The sequence below is a fragment of the Falco peregrinus genome, chromosome 4 (assembly GCF_023634155.1).
Source record: "Falco peregrinus isolate bFalPer1 chromosome 4, bFalPer1.pri, whole genome shotgun sequence".
Taxonomy (NCBI): domain Eukaryota; kingdom Metazoa; phylum Chordata; class Aves; order Falconiformes; family Falconidae; genus Falco; species Falco peregrinus.
In genome coordinates, this window is record NC_073724.1 from 117312781 (window position 1) to 117330642 (window position 17862).

Genomic DNA, 17862 nt, shown 5'->3' on the forward strand with positions numbered 1-17862 from the left:
GGAGAAAAATAACAAACAAACAAACACAAAATAAAAAAGGGTGAAGTTTTTGGAAAGAGAGGGAGGGAAAAGGAGTAACCCAGCCTAACACACAATGTAGACCACAAGTGTATAACATCAAAATAGAGCATGACCAGACTGAACATCTCCTCGTAGCTCCTGGCTGAAGATTCTAACCTTGTAGCTGGTTTACCCTCACCTTGAATTGATCCGTTTGCTGCCTCGCTAGCCTGCAGGACAGCAGATGTGGACGGGAAAGACAAAAGGCATCGTCTTGTTTACAAGTTAGCGCGCATCAGCTGCTAACTTGCATTTGGTGAACTTGTGTGGAGCAGTGGTGTACACAGCTAGAGCAGAGCAACTGATAGGTTGGAACACGTTGCTTTGTGACAGCTTATCCATGTGTCAGAGCCCACAGATGAGTGTTAACTTTACTCTTGGTGCATTAAAAGAAAAAAATACATGTACATGTTGTACATTACAGTTTACAGATAATCCATCATACGCTATGCTATTCCTTTGATTTCCCTACATTACTGCTAAGGACTCTCCTCAGCTGGAAAGTGGAACAGGGGAGTACATTTACCTTCTTGACTTGATTTTTATACATTTTTAGGGATCATTTTTTATTTGTGGGTTCAAATCTAGAATTTCAACCCACAAGATTTAGGGGCACCAGCAGTGGTGAAGTATTTCTGCTTTGAAGCCTGAGTTCCTTGTTTAGCACAAGGATTCAAATGTAGTTACACGGACTTGTGAAGAAAGGCTGATTCTGGACCTGTTTCCTAGTTTTTATGCTGATTTTTATAGCAAGGCAGATGGAGACATTTGTAGAACATCTAATAGAACAATTTAGGTTGCAAGGGACCTCCAACAGTTACCTAGTTCAACCCCCTGCTCAAAGCAGTTTTAATTACATCAGGTTGCTCAAGGCTGCATCTACTCAACTCTTGAACACCTCCAAGGATGGAGATTTCACCTCTCTGGGGAACCTGCTCCAGTATATGACCATCCTTATCGTAAACATTTTTTTCTCCTAATATCTAATCATAATTTTCTGTGTTCCAACTTAATGACTGTTGCCTTTTGTCCAGGACCATCTGAGACATCCTAGAGTACCCCAGATGGCTTCTGGCTTTCCCTTCACAATAACTGGGATCTCTAGTAGAGCATTGACATAGATATAGATATAGATAAAGAGATAGAGACATAGACATAGACATAGACATAGGCATAGACATAGACATAGGCATAGACATAGAGAGAGAGAGAGATATAATCTTGTGTGTGACATCTGCCCTTGGATTTCTCAGATATCCAAAGGCAACTCAAATAACACTAGGCACCTGTGTTTAGAAGCAGAATTGAGCCCATGTTTGATGCAGCCACTTTGTCACCACAAACATTATACCCTGGGAAACTGCTGTGCTTCAAAGAGCGCTGAAGAGATGCCTCTTAAAAGAGCATGTAGTATGTGTAAGAACATTATAGCTTCTTCCTCTTTTGGAATCCTGTCAAGATTCTCTGGAGTGATGCATGCTGGAGAAAGGTGGTTTATTTTGGTTCACCGTAAAGGGTTTCAGGGCTGTTGCGGAATTTGTCTTTATGTGCACATGAGCGTAGGCAATGGAGATGGCAGTCCTTTCATGAAGCTTTACAAGTCAAACATCTGAGCTAGTCACTGCGGGTACCATCAATGGAGAGAAATAGATTTAGGGCATCATCTCTCTGAGCTATTTCAGATATCACCTCGTAGGGGCCCACATTTGGTCGGTGACCGCTGCCCTTCGAGTCATTTTCTGCTCAGAGCAACATCACTTGAAGCTCAGACACCACCGTGGGGCCATTCACACTTGGGGAAGGGTTCTGTCTGCCTGAGCTGGTTGGAAGCTGGTTCCCTAGCTGTGGTATGGAGTGTCTGCTAATCAACATCCCTGCAGCCGGAAATCCCTCAGGATAATGGGAGCTGAAGTCAGAATCTTTGATTAGATCCCAGCCTACTCATACCCTGAGGGAGACGGGTACCAAATTACAGGGTGTGTTGGACTCTAAAATCTGAAGGCTGTTCCTGTAAACAATAACAAGCTAAGCAGAAGTCACCCAAAGAGAGGCACGGTGAAATGTAATCTCTGCTCGGGTGTCTCGGAGAGCAGTCCCCTCTCTGCGCACGAATGTCATTTGTCAGAGCCGGCACTTAGGTTTCACAGCCAGGTCCCCTTTATTTACACTTTTAAAACACAAAGCCCATCAACTTGAAAGGAGTTGTGGCAAGTAACTGAGAGCAGGTGATCATCCACTATCAGTCACAGAACAACAGTGCAGTGGCACAGCTTGAACAGGCTGGGTAAAAGGCTAGGATTTTACACATTTGACCTAAGAGGCTGACTGTATTACAACAAATGGGAGGTGTTTTCTTAAAAAAAAGCTGAGAAAAGCGGTTCTTGCCTCTCTTTGGCAGAAAATAACCTCTCTAATTCATGGCTGCAAAAACTCAGTACCTGAGAGTAGTCCTGTCTCACCCCACGCTGAGTGCTCTGTCATGTGCTTGAAGAATAAGAAGTTTGAAGGTTTAAAAGACCAAGGAAATTATCTTCTGTGACAAGTCCTAGAAGTGGAGTTAATGACATTTGACAAAGCCTTGAGAAGAGGCTGATATTCTACAGGCTAAATGTGGGCTTCACTGCATTTGTAGACTCCTCTGTTAGTTCCTCTGAGCAGAGTGTACAGGAAAAGTGGAGAGGGAGAGGATATTCTTCACAGTCTCACAGATATGCTATTGGGCAATGATGCTGTGTTAACCACTTTTGCACTAGAGGAGTCATGTAACTGGACAATTCCTTCCACATTGAGAGCCAGAGTTGGCCATTTCCCCATTTCACTGTCTGGATACACCACACTGTCCTGAAACCATGAGAGAATTACAGATATTAAACTAAATCACTTTTTTTTTTTTTGTTTGAAAGTTCTGTCTGATCAACACAATAACTTCACTTGAGGGCTTTTTTTATTGTTTTAGGCTTTTCCAGAGAAGCCAAGTAAGGTAAAGTTTTCTGGTTCTCTGGGAAGTAAAACTGACCTCATTTTTCATTTGCTTTGAGCAATTCCAGTTGCAAAACAGCTGCTGAACTGTGCCCAAAGTGAATCTACTTTACCTGTGAAAGGCAAAAGTCTTTCTCAGGTGAAAAACACATCTGGAATATAAGTGTTCCTAATATTATCTAACCCTTCATATTCATTAGAGGTTGATGTTCAGTTGTCCGCTGTTCTCTGCTGCCTCTTCCCAATGTAAGCACTTCCAAAGGCTGTATTAGTGATTACTGCAGGGTAGTTTAAATAGGTAGACAGGCAGATGGATGGACAGATAGATAATCTTCCCAGTCAAATAACATTGGCCTGTCCCAGCGTATATTGCACATCATTACACAGAAGTACAGCAACTTCATTTCTCTTACATGTCACCTGGTCAATGATCTTCCTTTGGGAGTGAAAAAAATAAACCATCCTGTTCTCTTTTCCTGCAAGAGCTGTAGTAGCAAAACCTCTGCCCCTCAGTTTGTGTGACAGCTACGTGCAGTTCATTTAGCCTAGCGTGAGCACAGGGTTCCAGTGTACACGTTTTGCCTTTGCAAGTTCAGTCTGAGCTCCACCAGATGCTACCCAAGAGCTAGCAGGTAGAGCAATCCTTACGCTTTCCTGCCCTCTGTTATCCTGGGCCAGAACAACTCCCTGTTTTCCAACCCTGGAGCAGCGAGCAGGTCAGAGCCACCAAGCCACCACACATGGGATTTTTCCCTTTCCTTGTAGCCCTGAGTATTAGTTATTGCTGCCACTAGAAACCAGCTCTCACTTCAGGGACAATGTCATTTAGGAATGGGTTTTCTGAGGCAAATCAGTGCTGTTTGTTTAACTGTACCATAGCCCGCTGGTGCAACTCCACAGAGTAATGCGTCGTGTCTTGCTTGCCCATCCAAGGATCAGGTAGTGCTCATAGTAAGGTGGAGACGTGCATAATGCTTTGGGACAGCAGCATTTCAAATGCTTTGGCAAGAGAAATTTTGGCACTGCACACTGGCCTTCTTAACACCCATGTGTCCACCATCTGTTCACCACATGCCAAATCATGTGTTAGAGAGCTGGCAGGGGTCTGCATTGCTCTTTGCCAGTACACAGAGTTACACCTGAAGGTAGCATCAGGGTTCTAAAGGGAATTGTAAAGAATCCAGGAGAACCCCGGAATGCAATCCTTTGTCTTTGAAAATGCATGAGATCTAGACAAGGTGGTGGGGTGCTTTCTGGTATTTTCTTTTTCTTTTTGCACACTGATATGAACCTTTACTTCATGCCTGCAAGGCTTTTATACCACAAGAAGACTGCCTCCTGGGCTTGGTGTGGGAGCTGTCTGCTTCCTTGAAACTGTAAAAAATGATGCATTAATGTGGTAACTACATTTATGAAGGGAAGTGTTGAGATCTGAACACACCTGGGAAAACAACCATCTTAAATTAGCATTTGCCGTCACAGATAGATCTAGTCAAACAACAGCGTCGTCTTGGAGGAACCACAAAGCACTGCTAAAAAGTTGAAGAAGTCTGCTGTACCTGAAAAGATTGGCTAGCTGGTGTAATTTGTTGTTTTCTTCCTCTGTTTTATGATGACTGCTAATCAACCTTTCCTCTAGCAAGAGAACAGAATGACCGGTTCGCATTTTCAGGTTTCAGGTCTTTGCTGATGCTGTGTTGGACGGTGACACTTGGGTATCACTTGCTGACAGTTGTTAGCACTCGGGCTGTCAGGGGGGATGCAAACCCATGCATTACAGCATCAGGAGGGGGTACAAACCCATGCATTACAGCATCAGGAGGGGGTACAAACCCATGCATTACAGCATCCAGAAGAGGTGTAGGTGGTGCCATTACAGCGGATGATGTGTTGTGAACTGAGGGTCTAGCAGTGGCTGTGGGTTGTCTTGACAGCTTCAGAGAGTTCCTGGTACTTTTGATTTGTCCTTAGTGAAATGCCTTTGATTAACAGATTTAGAAAGAAACCATAAAAGCGTCCTCTGTGTTGAAAGAAACCTACCATTGTCTGCTGAAATGAGGGAAGTTACTCATGGGAAGGAGGCACTGCTGGTATATAAGAATTAAGAAAAGGTGACATCTTCAGAAAAGACAGGCTTGGACACGCATTTCATAAAGCACTTCTGCCCCTGAAAAGATGCTTAAACAGTGTTTGGGCCCTAAGCTCAAAGGAGAAATTCAGGAAAGCTCTACTGACCCGCTTTAGCACCTGAGACAAACTCTTGTCTACTCTGTGGGGCAGAAAGTCCCCTTAAAAGCCTTAAGGTTTTGCCACAAGTGTGCTCAGGGTGCACAGAGCACATGGCCACTTTCTCTTGACCAGGATTTGAGAAACCTGCCTATATCCGAGTTACCTGAGACACCTTGCTGAGCTGTGCTGAGGTGATTGCTTGAATTGCCTTGGATCCAGTCCACAGAATATGTTTAGGGTGAACTATTAGCAGTAGCGTAACACTTGAAACACTTGCTAGGAAAGCGAGAGACCTTGGTGACAAAGATATTTCAGCTGCTGAGGCTGTGAACCCATTGTTCCCACAAAAATTTTCTAAGCTGCGAGTCCCTTTTTCTCAGAGGAATCGGTTTTGGAGAGGTGCTTTGGCTCCTGTAGGAAGCAATTTCTGGTGTGGTATTGCAGGCCCATTGATCAGGTTACGCAACATATACTTACGCCCTGTCTGAATGCTGGCTGCTCCTCTGCTCGGAAGGGCCCTCACGTACCTTGCTCAGCTTCATGAATTTCACTGCAAACATCACACTGCCTGATACCTGCGCTGCTTTGCTGCTGTGCAATGACTAAGTGTCCCTTCGTTAAAAGCCTGCCTGGAGAAAGGAAGAAACCCACAAAGCCAGCCGCATCAACTGTATTCTCCAGAGCAACGATGAGCAGGGGGATGCTGTGAACTTGTAGACTCTAAACACGTTATGATAGCTCTGGTTTGTGCCCAGCTAGTGGTGATTATCGTGTGCTTTCTGTCACTTTCTCCTCCTGCTTCCATTCTTTTTCTTTTCAGATGTTTTTTTTTAAACAAGAACGTAGCTCTGGATTAGGATGCACTTTTTGCAGAGCATTTCTGTAATGACTAGCACTGTGGAGCTCCGCTTCTGCACTAGAGACTGAGGATTCCTGTAATTCAAATACATGATCACTATTATGTATGACTATTATTTTGAACGTGCAAACACATGCTGAGCACAGAGTAAGATGTGAGAGCTATTCCTTTCCCAGGCAGCCAGTAATCTAATTTAGCCAGGATACAACCAGTGAGAAGCTTGTTTAGGCAAAATCAAAACAGAGCATGGGGGATAGAAAGAGCAAAGAGAACATAAGAGCTAACGCGATCACAGGGGGTTGACAGTCACGTTGCTATTCTTCCTTATGTTTGTGTTTTGATTCCCTTTGATTCCTTACAGTGGGGCCAAAAGCTACAACTCTTTTGTTGAATAGGTAAAATTGGTGTCTACGAAGCGCTAGCGTAAAACCTATTTATTCCCCAAATGCACTTGAAGTAAATTGAGTGCTGGTCCTCAACTCAGAGCAGAACACCGTTACTCCTGTAAACCTTCATCAGCACAAACATTCACAAAAACAGTAACTTGTGTTTCGTGCAGAAGTACTGAGCCATTCCTTCAGTCTTTGTTTCACCGGAGTTTAGACTAGCTCTGGAAGGGTAAAACCTGATTTGCTCAAAGGTAAGGCTAACACTTTGTTAGCTTTACCTTTGAGCATCTGCATTTTAAACCCTCCCTATTCAAACTCTCCCAGTAATACAGCCAAAAGCACCACAGGACAAGACAGGCTGTCCCCACAAAAAGAGATAATGTTGCCTGGTGAATGGCACAGGAAGGAAAGTGAATAAGACCTGGATGAGGTGAGAGGTGCAATTATTTGTATCAGTGCATGTTATGCTTTCATTGGGAATGGAGATACTCCTGAAAGGCAATGGAGTTTTATTGTTATTTCTCTTTCTAGTTTTGCTTTGCTTAGTACAGTTCCTCACAGAGACTCTTCCCACTGCAGGCAGTGGCAAAAAGTCTCAAGATCTTTAGCAGGAGCAACCCTTGAGTTTGTCTTGTACGCTCTCCCAGATTTACCCTAATGAGGCTCCTTAGGCTCACGTCCTCCCGACTGCCCACGTGCCTGGGTCTCCTGATGTGCATCATCCACAGGATGCTCTCTGCACAGGAGCGGGTCCATCCCTACCCATGGTCTGCCTGTTCCAGCCTGACACTTGACGTGCAGTACCTGACAGAATCAGCTTAAACACACAATAACACCTCTGGCTGAAGGTTGTTTGCATTCTATTGTTGATGTTAGCATGACGGATTTTTGTTGCAGCATCCATAACTCTGTAGAAAAGCTAAGACACCGCCCGTTAAATCAGCCAACACAATTGCGGGGCCAGGAAAACTCACAGCTAATTTGAAATTTTAATAGCTCTTGGCTGATCTTGTTTACTGCAGAAGCAGTCTCTCAAAACCAGCCCTTTGCTTCTGTACAAAACTCTAATCCTTGACACCTTGTTGGCGCTGCACAGTGGTGGGTGAGGGACTTGGAAGCCAGACTGCTTGGGACTTGAGAGAGGAACGAGACTGCTGTGGGATTTGTGAGCACTTTGCAGCCAGCAAGTGCAGCAGCAACCCAAGGAACGCAGTGGTAGTAGCCCCGTTGCAGCTGAAGAGTAATTATTTTGTAGGATAGTAATGGCTGTGAGTGTGACAATTGTTTTTTGTTCTGGGGAGGGAATATGTCATGCTTATCTCATCATAGTTTAAAAGTAAGCCAAGAGACCTGCCTCTTCTAATAAGCAGTGGTGTTCCATAGGCACACAGTTTTTCCTGTCAGGCAGTGGCTCGTTGTGTGCTTTAGGATCTCAATCAATTCCTACCAAAGCAGGCTTTCAGGGAAGCTGGAAGGTCTGGACGTGAAGGCTTACAGGTGAGGAAGACAGTCACAAAACCCCTTTAGTTACTCGTTGCCTGTCCCATCCTGCATGCTCAGGTGGAAAGGAACATGTCTCGTTTAACCAACCACCTGGCACATGTGGTGCTCACCATACCAACCATGTTTCTCTTCTAACACACCTGGAACGGGTTCAGTTTATTGTTTGGATTTTTGGAGAAGAAAATGATGTTTGGCTTTGGTCTTGCAACTCCTTCTCGGTAAATAGCAGGGATAGTGATCCCTCTGTCCACCTGAAGCTCTGGTGGGCATGTAAAGCAAGACACAGCCCTGAGTCCTCCACAATGACCCCAGTAGTTCCCGATTTTCAAAACTTCTGGTTGGTTTGTATTTTGGTTGGTCGTATTTTTTTGCATGCTATTTAAACACCATAACTGTAGAGGAATTATAGAGGAATGAAGGCAGGTTAATGAACATTGATAATATACAGCTGTGGGCTGGCTTCAGGGGCGGTGGGTTGGCTGATGTGGATAAGGTGCAGCTGTGGCTGGTTCCTGCTAAGTAGTTAAATAGCTCATAGGGGTATGCAAGAGGAGCACTGGATGAAGAGAGACACAAGAAGCAGAGGGAGGAGAGAGAACGCCCCAGATATAGATGAGATAAGGAGAGGCCCTGGGAGAAGCAGGGGGCACAGATGAGGAGGGGCTGGCTGGAGAAGGAGCCTGGAGCAGGAAGAATCTGGATGCAGCAGAGTTGAGAAGTGGGTGGACTGGCCTAAGAGGATCAAGAAGCATCCCAGAGAGTAGATGAACTGTTGAAACCTTGTGGGGATTGGTGGCTGTGCTGGGGCAAGGTGTGGGAACTAGTTATTGAAGTTAACCTGGTATGGGGTGGTAAAAGCCTTGTTGCAGCCAGCTAGTTCTGATAGAGCTGTGACATATAAAGGGCCCAATTTTCAGAAAGTGATGGGTCATGAGGAGTGTTTAGAAGCCAGGTAATTCTAGGTCACCTTAAATTTGGTATCCAGGTGACTACTTATAGAAAATAAATGATGATACTGAGTATCTCCTGAAACTCTAGAGTGAAGTCAGCATTCAGATCCAGTGTAGCTGTTCTGGTAGATACAGTGAGAGTGTTTAGAGTTGGTTAATATCAAGCGTTTTCCAGCTGGTATTAAGCAAGTGTCATGCTTGTTAGGCCCAGGTCCTGCTCCAAGAGAGCGCAGATAGTTCAATCCCTTCCTTAGAGCAATGCTCGCATGGAGAACAGGCTGAAAATGCATTGCAGCTACAAGGCTTTAATGAGAACTGTTGTTATTTCATTGGGTTGTGCTGGCACTGCGGAGCCCTTTGGGACTGGAACAGATGTTTTGTGAACAGAAAATAAAGACAGTCTCTGCTCCCAGAGAGTTAAGTCTGAGGTAGTGTTTTGAAGAGCTCAGTGATGGGATTGGTGGGTTTGTGATCTTTAAAATGAGAGACTGTCTTTCTAAGAACAGTTTTCCAGCTCCACCCACAAGATATGAGCTAGATGCAGTAATCCCAAAGTACAGCTCACTGTCTAGTGACATACGGAGTACAGGTTATCTGACCAAAGTGGACTTGGTCCCCTAAAAAGTAGTATTGGCTGAATAAACTGGAGCTGCTTTTGCCTCAGTGGTGGAAAAGAAATGAACAGCCTGTGTATATAAGAGGTCAGACAAGCTGATCTTGGTAGCCTCTTTGACCTTAAAGCACATGAATTGCTGTAATCCCTCTACGCAAGGCTTTAAACCTTGCATGTAGATAATTCAGCAACACGTTTGTTCTATGAAGTTCCATGGTGATATTACAGCTATATGTAGAATAAGGGAGCTGCCACTTCTTAAAACCAAGAGTTGCATAAATGTGTCCATAATGAAGAACTTGCTGTGCTGCATATTAGTGCACTGGGAGCTACCAGAGTCATGAATCCATGCACAGACCATGGGTCTCTGTGGCTTTGTTGCTGCAGAACATGGGATGCAGAAGCCACTGATCCCATGTTCACCTTCCTGTGTTACCTCAGTCTGAAAACTTCGCAGCAAGTTCTAAGGAAAATTCACCATTATGCTTTATAAATTTCAAAAGTGTTTTGTGTTATGACTTCATACTGTTCTGTGGTATCGTACCTTGCTATATTTTCCTTTGCTGCTGGTGCTGGCATCCCACATTTATTTTGTCTATTTGGACCATCAAAGCATGAGTTTTGTTTTGCTTTGATTTTATTTTGCATTAATCCATGCAGCTGCCTGAACGCCTTGCTCTTCCATGGGTCAGGAGCTTCTTGCAAATGTCACTTTATCTTCGCTTTTCTAATGGATCCAGTGAAAGATCCCAGGGCATGAGAAGTCATAGCTATGTACAATTTCATTGTATCTTCTTACCATTCACTGTAGGGCATCACTTGGATCATTTGCAGACCATACAATTAAAAAAAACAACAAAAAAACACAGGAAAATAATATTCAGATGGTGAATCCCTGTTTATAATTTGGTTGATAGCTTAACTCTTGGTGGTTCTACATGGCACAGACAGAAATGGCCTTTACATTTTCTAAGCTAAAGTAATGCTTTGCCTTGGTATTGATATTAGAGGGAGCGGAGTAGCTAAACCCTGTTTCAACTCTTGAGGACCTTAATGACTTCCAGATGTCAGTGACAAACCTCTCTGGTGTAATCACCCTCAACTTATTCCACAGAGGCCTGAAGCATGTTAGTTGAAAGCCTTACCTGCAGATGAGTCCTCAGCATTCCCACCTGTACAAAGCATTTTCCTGTGCATCTGTTCTTCAAATATTTATCTACAGTTTCCTGCAAAGACAATGCTTCCTTGCTGTCTTGCAGCTTCAGGTCCCAAAATGCATTTCTGATGCCTGGAATAGACAGGATAATGAAGAGGTATGGTACAGCTGGTTTGCTGTTCTCTCAGCAGAGCGTCTGTAGCCTTAGAAAACATTATTAATGTGTGGGAGAAAATGACATCATTTTATCTTGCTTGAAATGGTAGTCGATATAGTAACAGGGCTGGTTTATTGTTTCTTTTCCATTTCTTCTTTTTCTTCTAGTAGGTAGCTATGGATAAGCGTGTTACATCTATGCAGGTCTTTATTCTGTAAACAGTCTCTCAAACTGCATCTGAGATTTGACCTTCCAGAATCCTACTGGCCTAATCATCTGCAGCAAGTCATTTTTTTAATGGGCAAATAAAACATAATTAGTTCTTTTTCATTATCACTAGTCATCAAAAGAAAAGGCAGATGGGTAGGTTTTGTGCCTGAGCTGAAAATTTTTGTGGCAATTTTGCAAGGAGTTATAAAGATGGAGAGATATCAGAACAGACAGAGGTAAAGATAATGGATGGGAATTTCAAAAGCGTTTTTGCTAGTCTAACGCTGCTCCCATTATCATTAACAGCAGGTGTAGAGCACTTGTGAAAATGACTCAGTGTGTGTGTGCGTGCATGTCTATGCGGAGCAGGTACTCGTTGCACTTTGACCTACATGTAGACTGGAAGCTCTGGGAATGTGGAACAGGCTTTTTGTTCGGTTTTCTGCGTGCGGGTAACAACATGAAATGATGTTGCCAGTGATGTTTTATGGCACTAAAATTTTCCAAGAACAGAACAGGTATAACTCAACAGAATCTGAGTCCATGACGTGTAAGCCATCATAAGTACTAGAGCAATAATAGCAGATCGGATTCTCATCCTATTTATATTGCAGTAAATTCAAAGTAATGCCAATAAGATTAGTGAAAGGACTTCTAATTCATACTGGTATAACTGGGATGAAACTGAAGCTCACAATCTGTAATGACAAACTGCCTTCGTTTAAGTTACTGTTTCTTTGAAATAAAAAATACATCATCCTGACAACTCCAAATCTCATCCCACTTCACGAGAGACCCTACCTCACAGGAGAGTGTTGCTCTCCAAGCACGTTCATTTCTTGCTTCTATGCTGAAATCATTAGTAGGATGCTAGCTGTAAAGGTGGTTTCTCTGATATATAGAGCTCCCAGCAACTACACTGAGACCAACCACTCATTCCACATAGGTCTTTGAACAGCCATCACATGGTAATAATTTTCATTCACTGTCAAACTGTCTTGCTTGAACTGATGAGTTGGAAGTGAAGGGCTCCATATCCCATTACCCCAGAACAAAAATATCCAGTTCCCTTATCTGATTTAAAGATCCATCTGTACTACATGCTAACAACTTTTATTTCTAAATGTGATGCTTCGTCAAACCTCTTCTGAGCTTTTTTTGTACTTCCTTTCCTGTCACCGCTGTTTTACTAACCTGTTTGCAATGAACAGTGGCATCTCGAAATGAACTGGGGAATGTGGCTACGGTGGTGGGAGGGGAAGTGGCACTCTCTGCATTTGATGACAGATATGCAAACCCTCATTTTACTAGAGTATGTTTGGCAAGCTTTTCTCATGTGTGTCCACTGCTATTATTGTTGTTATTATTAATTTAGTGGTGCTGAAAGTACAATATTTATAGCCTGAGAATTTGAGGTCATCTGTTACTCTGTTAGTCTGCATGGAATAGATGTGACAAAAGGCCAAAAGAGTTTACACTTTCCCTGCAAAATCTCCCTTACTTTCTCACCTGTCTAGCCAGAGTGTTTAGCGGGTTGCATGTATAGATCTCTCTGTAGCTGTGGTAGGTACCAAGGCTTTATTCACTATTTAGTCCTGCTGAATGTGACTCTGATAGCCACATTTGGTATGATGCAATGTGCCTGTGATTTGCACAGGGAGCAGGACCAGTGTACTAAAGTCATTTATATATTGACAGGAAAAAACACACCTTTTGGGCCTCTGGAGTTATCTGAGTGACTGAGATGTGAAATGGCATATCCCAGAATTAACTTCAAAGATGCTTTCTTTTAGGGTCTGATCTCGTATGTATGTGTGGTTTTTCATATATTACTTATTAATGCATATTCATGTTACATGTCAGTGCATATTTGAGGTTCTTTATTGTGGCTTTAAGAGAACATGCCTTCCTCTATATAGGTGTAAATTCACGTTTCTCTGTTATGTGCACTGGAGAGTGATCTTGCACCCTGAAGTCTACAACACTTTATGTTACCATTGCTCTAATATCTTCCTTACGCTTCTGCAGATGGCCTGGTGGACTGCATGGACCCAGACTGCTGCTTGCAGCCACTGTGCCATGTCAATGCGCTGTGCCTGGGCTCCCCGGACCCCCTGGACATCATCCAGGAGACGCAAGCCCCCATCTCCCAGCAGAGCTTGCATTCATTCTATGATCGGATCAAGTTCCTGATTGGCAAGGACAGCACTCATGTCATCCCTGGAGACAATCCTTTTGAAGGAGGGTAGGTGAATTTTGGTTTTGATTCAGTAAAAGGTAAAGCATAAGCCACTTGGCCATTTTAAGATGGGGAATGGCAGCAAGATGCAGAACATGGAAATTGTCTAGGGGAAGTAGATATCTGAAGAATTTTGTGGCTGATGTATTTCTGCTGACTGTCTCCTCCTCTGCAATGTCCTGCCAGCCGGTAAGACAAGATACTTCTCTCCCAACACATACTGGCAGTTGCATCTTTCCTGCCTTATTTCAAGAAGTGAAAGCCATCTGTTCAGCAGGGTGCCTCTAGTTCAAGTGACTGACATTTTCCAGAAGTGTCTCGTAAACAGCAGTGTCAGACCTTCCACTGATGGAGCCAAAAGAGAGGGAAACTAGAATGGTATTTACAATCTATAGTGTGACTTTTAGAGACTTCTAAAGATCTGAAGAACATCTTACAGCCTAGGGAGGACTAGGAGAGTGATTTCCAATATAAACAATCAACTTGAATATAGATTGGTTTTAATACTTAGACATTCTTTATCGCTGGAATCATCATCAAGAGGCAGGAACTGGCAAAGCAATCTTACACGGCTCACTTCTGTGACTGCATCTCAGCCATTTGTTTAAGTACGTGCCTGGCTGTGAGGGGAGGCCATCCCTTTAAAATCATAGGCTTGCAACAGGGCACTCTAATACATACCCTGCAGTGTCAGATTCTTAGATCATTCGGCGTCTGCCATGAATGTTGCCTTTCAGAAGTGGTGACCCTGAGCCAAGAGGTGGTTCTCAACACTTAGGTTTGGACTCTGTTGAATTCCACTCGGTCATTAACTGCTTGCTTTCAGTTTTCCCAGACACAGCAGTGAATAGGTTGGGACTGAATATATACAACCCTCCTGTCTGTGTGGGTGTTTATTTCAGCACTTGCCTCTCAACAAGCCTCTCAGGCCCTTCTGGGTCTGACCTAATGCGCTTCCATTAAGGGACATTGGCAGCGTTCCTTGGGTACCACCTCCCATATATTGCCATCTTCGGTGGTCTACAGGCTGACCTCAGACATGAACCACTTCAGAGAACACCAGTGTCAGGGAGTTAGCCTGATGTGATAGCTTCCCTGATTTGTCGTGCTGCCAAGCCCTTCAGGGTCCAAAAAAGCTGACAACTGTGATTCAGATTAAGGCCAAACACTCATTATGTTGCAAACTGCTGTACTTCATCAGCATTCTGAAGATTGCAGGTTCTGGGTACTGCACAGTTCAAACGCTGAACTAAATGTTAGCAGAGTGAATTCTCTGCTGTCAGTTGTTGTGATTTGTTGCTGTAAAATCAGGTTTTGGAATATAAAATAGATTATACTCACAATTTAATTTTTCTGATGTATTTAGGATTGCAGTTCCTCAGCTGAGCTTGCAGTCGGAAACCTTTCCACAGAAGACTCTGGTATCAGGTCCATGTGTATCAATTCTGATAAGTAGAGAGTTTTGGTAGACACGTGTCTGTGTTTTATGAACTTTTCCATACAACTAAAGAACTGCAGGAATCTCCATACATATGTGATAAAAACAAAATAAAAAATTGCAGCTTCTCTTTAAAGGCTGCTTGCATTCAGCAGCACACAGAGGTGGGGGAAAATAATGGGAATTTCTTATTTATACATTGAATTTGTTTCTGGGAGTGCCTGCAGAGGACCAGCAGAAAGACTGTGTCATTTAGGGTCACATAAACTCCTACAGGAGTTACATGTGTTTCATAGATCTGATGATAGGTCTCTACGTAGGAAGGAATTACTAACCATCTGTAAACGTCCTGCTAAAGGAAGATTTGGGATTCAAAAGGAGCATCTGCTAGCAGAAATGTTTATCTGGCATATAGATTACTAGAGTGAAGGAATGCAAAGATTCAAATCAATAGGAAGGGTTTTAATGATTGCTTTTCATTAACTGCAGTGGAACTAATAAATGGGGCTCTTTGTTCCATTTAAGTTAACACGAAGAATTATACACAGATAGCGATGATTTATGAGGTTGCCATTCTTAAAATATCAGCGTAGGGTGTGTATAACTAGATATGGTCTACAGGCACGTCACCTCAAGCTGTGGTTGTATTGCATCTCTCAAGTTAAATATCTTGACTCATCACGAGAACAGCTGCAAATAACAGTGAAGGACCACAACAGAAGGTATATTTTCCCCTGAGACAGCACCACAACACAAGTCCAGGCTTACCGGTCTGTTGTGTTGCTAAAAATGCCATTACGCTTTTGGGATCTTAAAAGACACCAAGTGTTCCTGTTAATTCTTAAAGATCCTATAGATCTGGATAAACTCAACCATTGCAAGTGTTTTCTGCTTACTTGAACTTCTCTTTGTAGTTTCAATTGTCTGTTTTCACCCCCTGGAATGCTAAACCTTTAAACAGCTGTCCCTTCTCACCCTGGAAATGGCAGTGCTTCAGCAGTGGTCAGAGTGGCTGCTCCATGGAGGAGCATGGGCTGGGACCATCTAGGACCCAGTGAGGCTGGGCAGACAAGCCTGGCTGCATCTGCATGTGTGGATATGCCCTTTCTTCAGCAGCATTCTCACTGTTGAATGTCCTCCAGTCGCTTTTACAACAGACAGGCGCTAAGATCCTTCTTATCCATGGAACTGCTCAGTCTCTCCGTGAAGGTCACAGCAGCAGCTGGGGGCAAGGTGAACCATTTTCATCTTCCCTTCCAGCTGCCGGCTTAATAGCTTGTCCAACAGGAGAGAGGGCAGGAAATCTTTTTGTTCTGAAGGAGGGCTCCAGCACCCTGCCTTAGGACAACCCTCCCCCTTCCATTGCCGCTGCTGCTGCAAGTCATTAAGCTGTTTCTCCTTCCTGGCATAGATCAGGACTGTAGAATGCTGGGCATGGAACGTCCTGTATCTTTCTGTTCCAGCACTATCATCCTCATGGGGTAGGATTGGAGCTGGAGCCATGCCACTTGCTCTGAGCAGTCCCCCATGAGCAGGCAACACTGGGGTGAAGGAGACCTCTGTGTCCTGCAGAGACACCTGTGGCACAGGCACACTCATCGTTCAGGTCAGGAGCCGCAGCCTACTCCTCAGGTCTTTATCAGGTCATGGCTGGCTGATGATCACCCCTGGGAGAACCCCAGCACATTTGCATTCCTCTGTGGCCTGTGCAGAAGTGGCAGCAGAGTGAAGGAGATGACTGAATATCTATGCAATATATTTCCCGGGCTTCAGAAACACAGCTTAGCTACCCTTTAGAGAGAACAGCAGTGCAGATCGCCTAATGGATACAAATAAATGAATGCCTCGTGACAGCTAGCCTTTGAGTGAATTTATTATTGAATTACACTCCAGCTTTTTAAGAACAAGCTGAGCTGACAAGCTCTCTCACCACTGCAGAAGAAAAGGAAAGACAATGATAAATTACCCTGATGGATAAAGGTAAAGACCTTGTCTCCTGCAAAATACCAGCAATTATATATTATTCATGTTTGGGAAGAAAAAATAATCATTGCCCATATTGAAATGAGTGTTTATGATGATAAAGCAAGTAGCTAAATTAAATTCTGAATGCACAGAATGTCTTTTCACATCATTTTGATGAACAGATAACAAGTACTCTTCTGCTACTTGATCGTTCTTGTATTGATTTTGAAACCACTTACTCTTGCTGTTTGCTTTGTATTTTTAAGCCATTCTTAGTTGTCCATCACCATAAGGAGCAAGCACAAGATGCAGTGGTGTTAAGTTGTTGACTTTCAAGTAGGACACCTGATATATTTGTTCTCTCTTGAGGGACAATGTCAGAAAATTGCAATAACTTTAGCAAGGCTAAAGTCCTGATCCACAGGGTCTTCTATGTTAAATGTTGTCATAGGATTAAAGTACCTCAGAAAACCATGTGCAGAATTGGCATTTTTTTTAAGGAATATTTGAAAAAAAAAAAATCAGGTCATTTTTAAGTAGGTGTGGTTTATACCCCTTGTTTTTGGGAGCAGGTTGTATATATCTACTTGCTGCCAGCAGTACTAACCCATCCCAATTACATGGGCAGCTAGAAATAGCCAGCTGAGTTATAAAGACACATCAGAGAGCAGGATCTACAATTGGCTGCAAGACTAGTCCCTTATTGCCCTCAGGTCAGTAGTCTAAATACAAAAAATAGTTTTCATGGTTGAAAATTCTGATTGGAATGGAACTTGCACATTTCTTTTGCCACTACTAAGTGACAAGGTACCTGTAAACATGTCACTCAAGCTCCTGGTGTCCCCACTGTATGCCAGGCTCTACCACAGACCTTACTGATGCAGCTGGGGAAGGTTACACTAGCACTGTTAGATGCTAAGATAGACAGGTATACTATAAATGCATGTATGCACTATTTTACTATAAATAAATAAATGAATAGGGTTTATTGTCAGAGTTAAACTACATCGATCCCAAGCCCCATCAGAACCAAAGTTGTGAGTATTGATCATGGCCAAAGAACAACTAAGAAAATATCAGAGGATTATAATGGGTTTCAAAATGTTTTGGTAGTC

At 43.3% G+C, this 17862-nt stretch overlaps 1 protein-coding gene across 6 annotated transcripts in view; it reads left to right on the top strand.

Moving 5' to 3' along the window:
- TENM4 (teneurin transmembrane protein 4) overlaps nt 1-17862 on the top strand; it is a 352231-nt gene that overhangs the window by 239650 nt on the left and 94719 nt on the right. For all 6 annotated transcript variants that reach the window (XM_027781531.2, XM_055802888.1, XM_055802889.1 and 3 more), the window contains one exon: nt 13134-13350. In XM_027781531.2, the coding sequence (XP_027637332.1) occupies nt 13134-13350 (217 nt within the window). The remainder of the gene's footprint in view (nt 1-13133; nt 13351-17862) is intronic.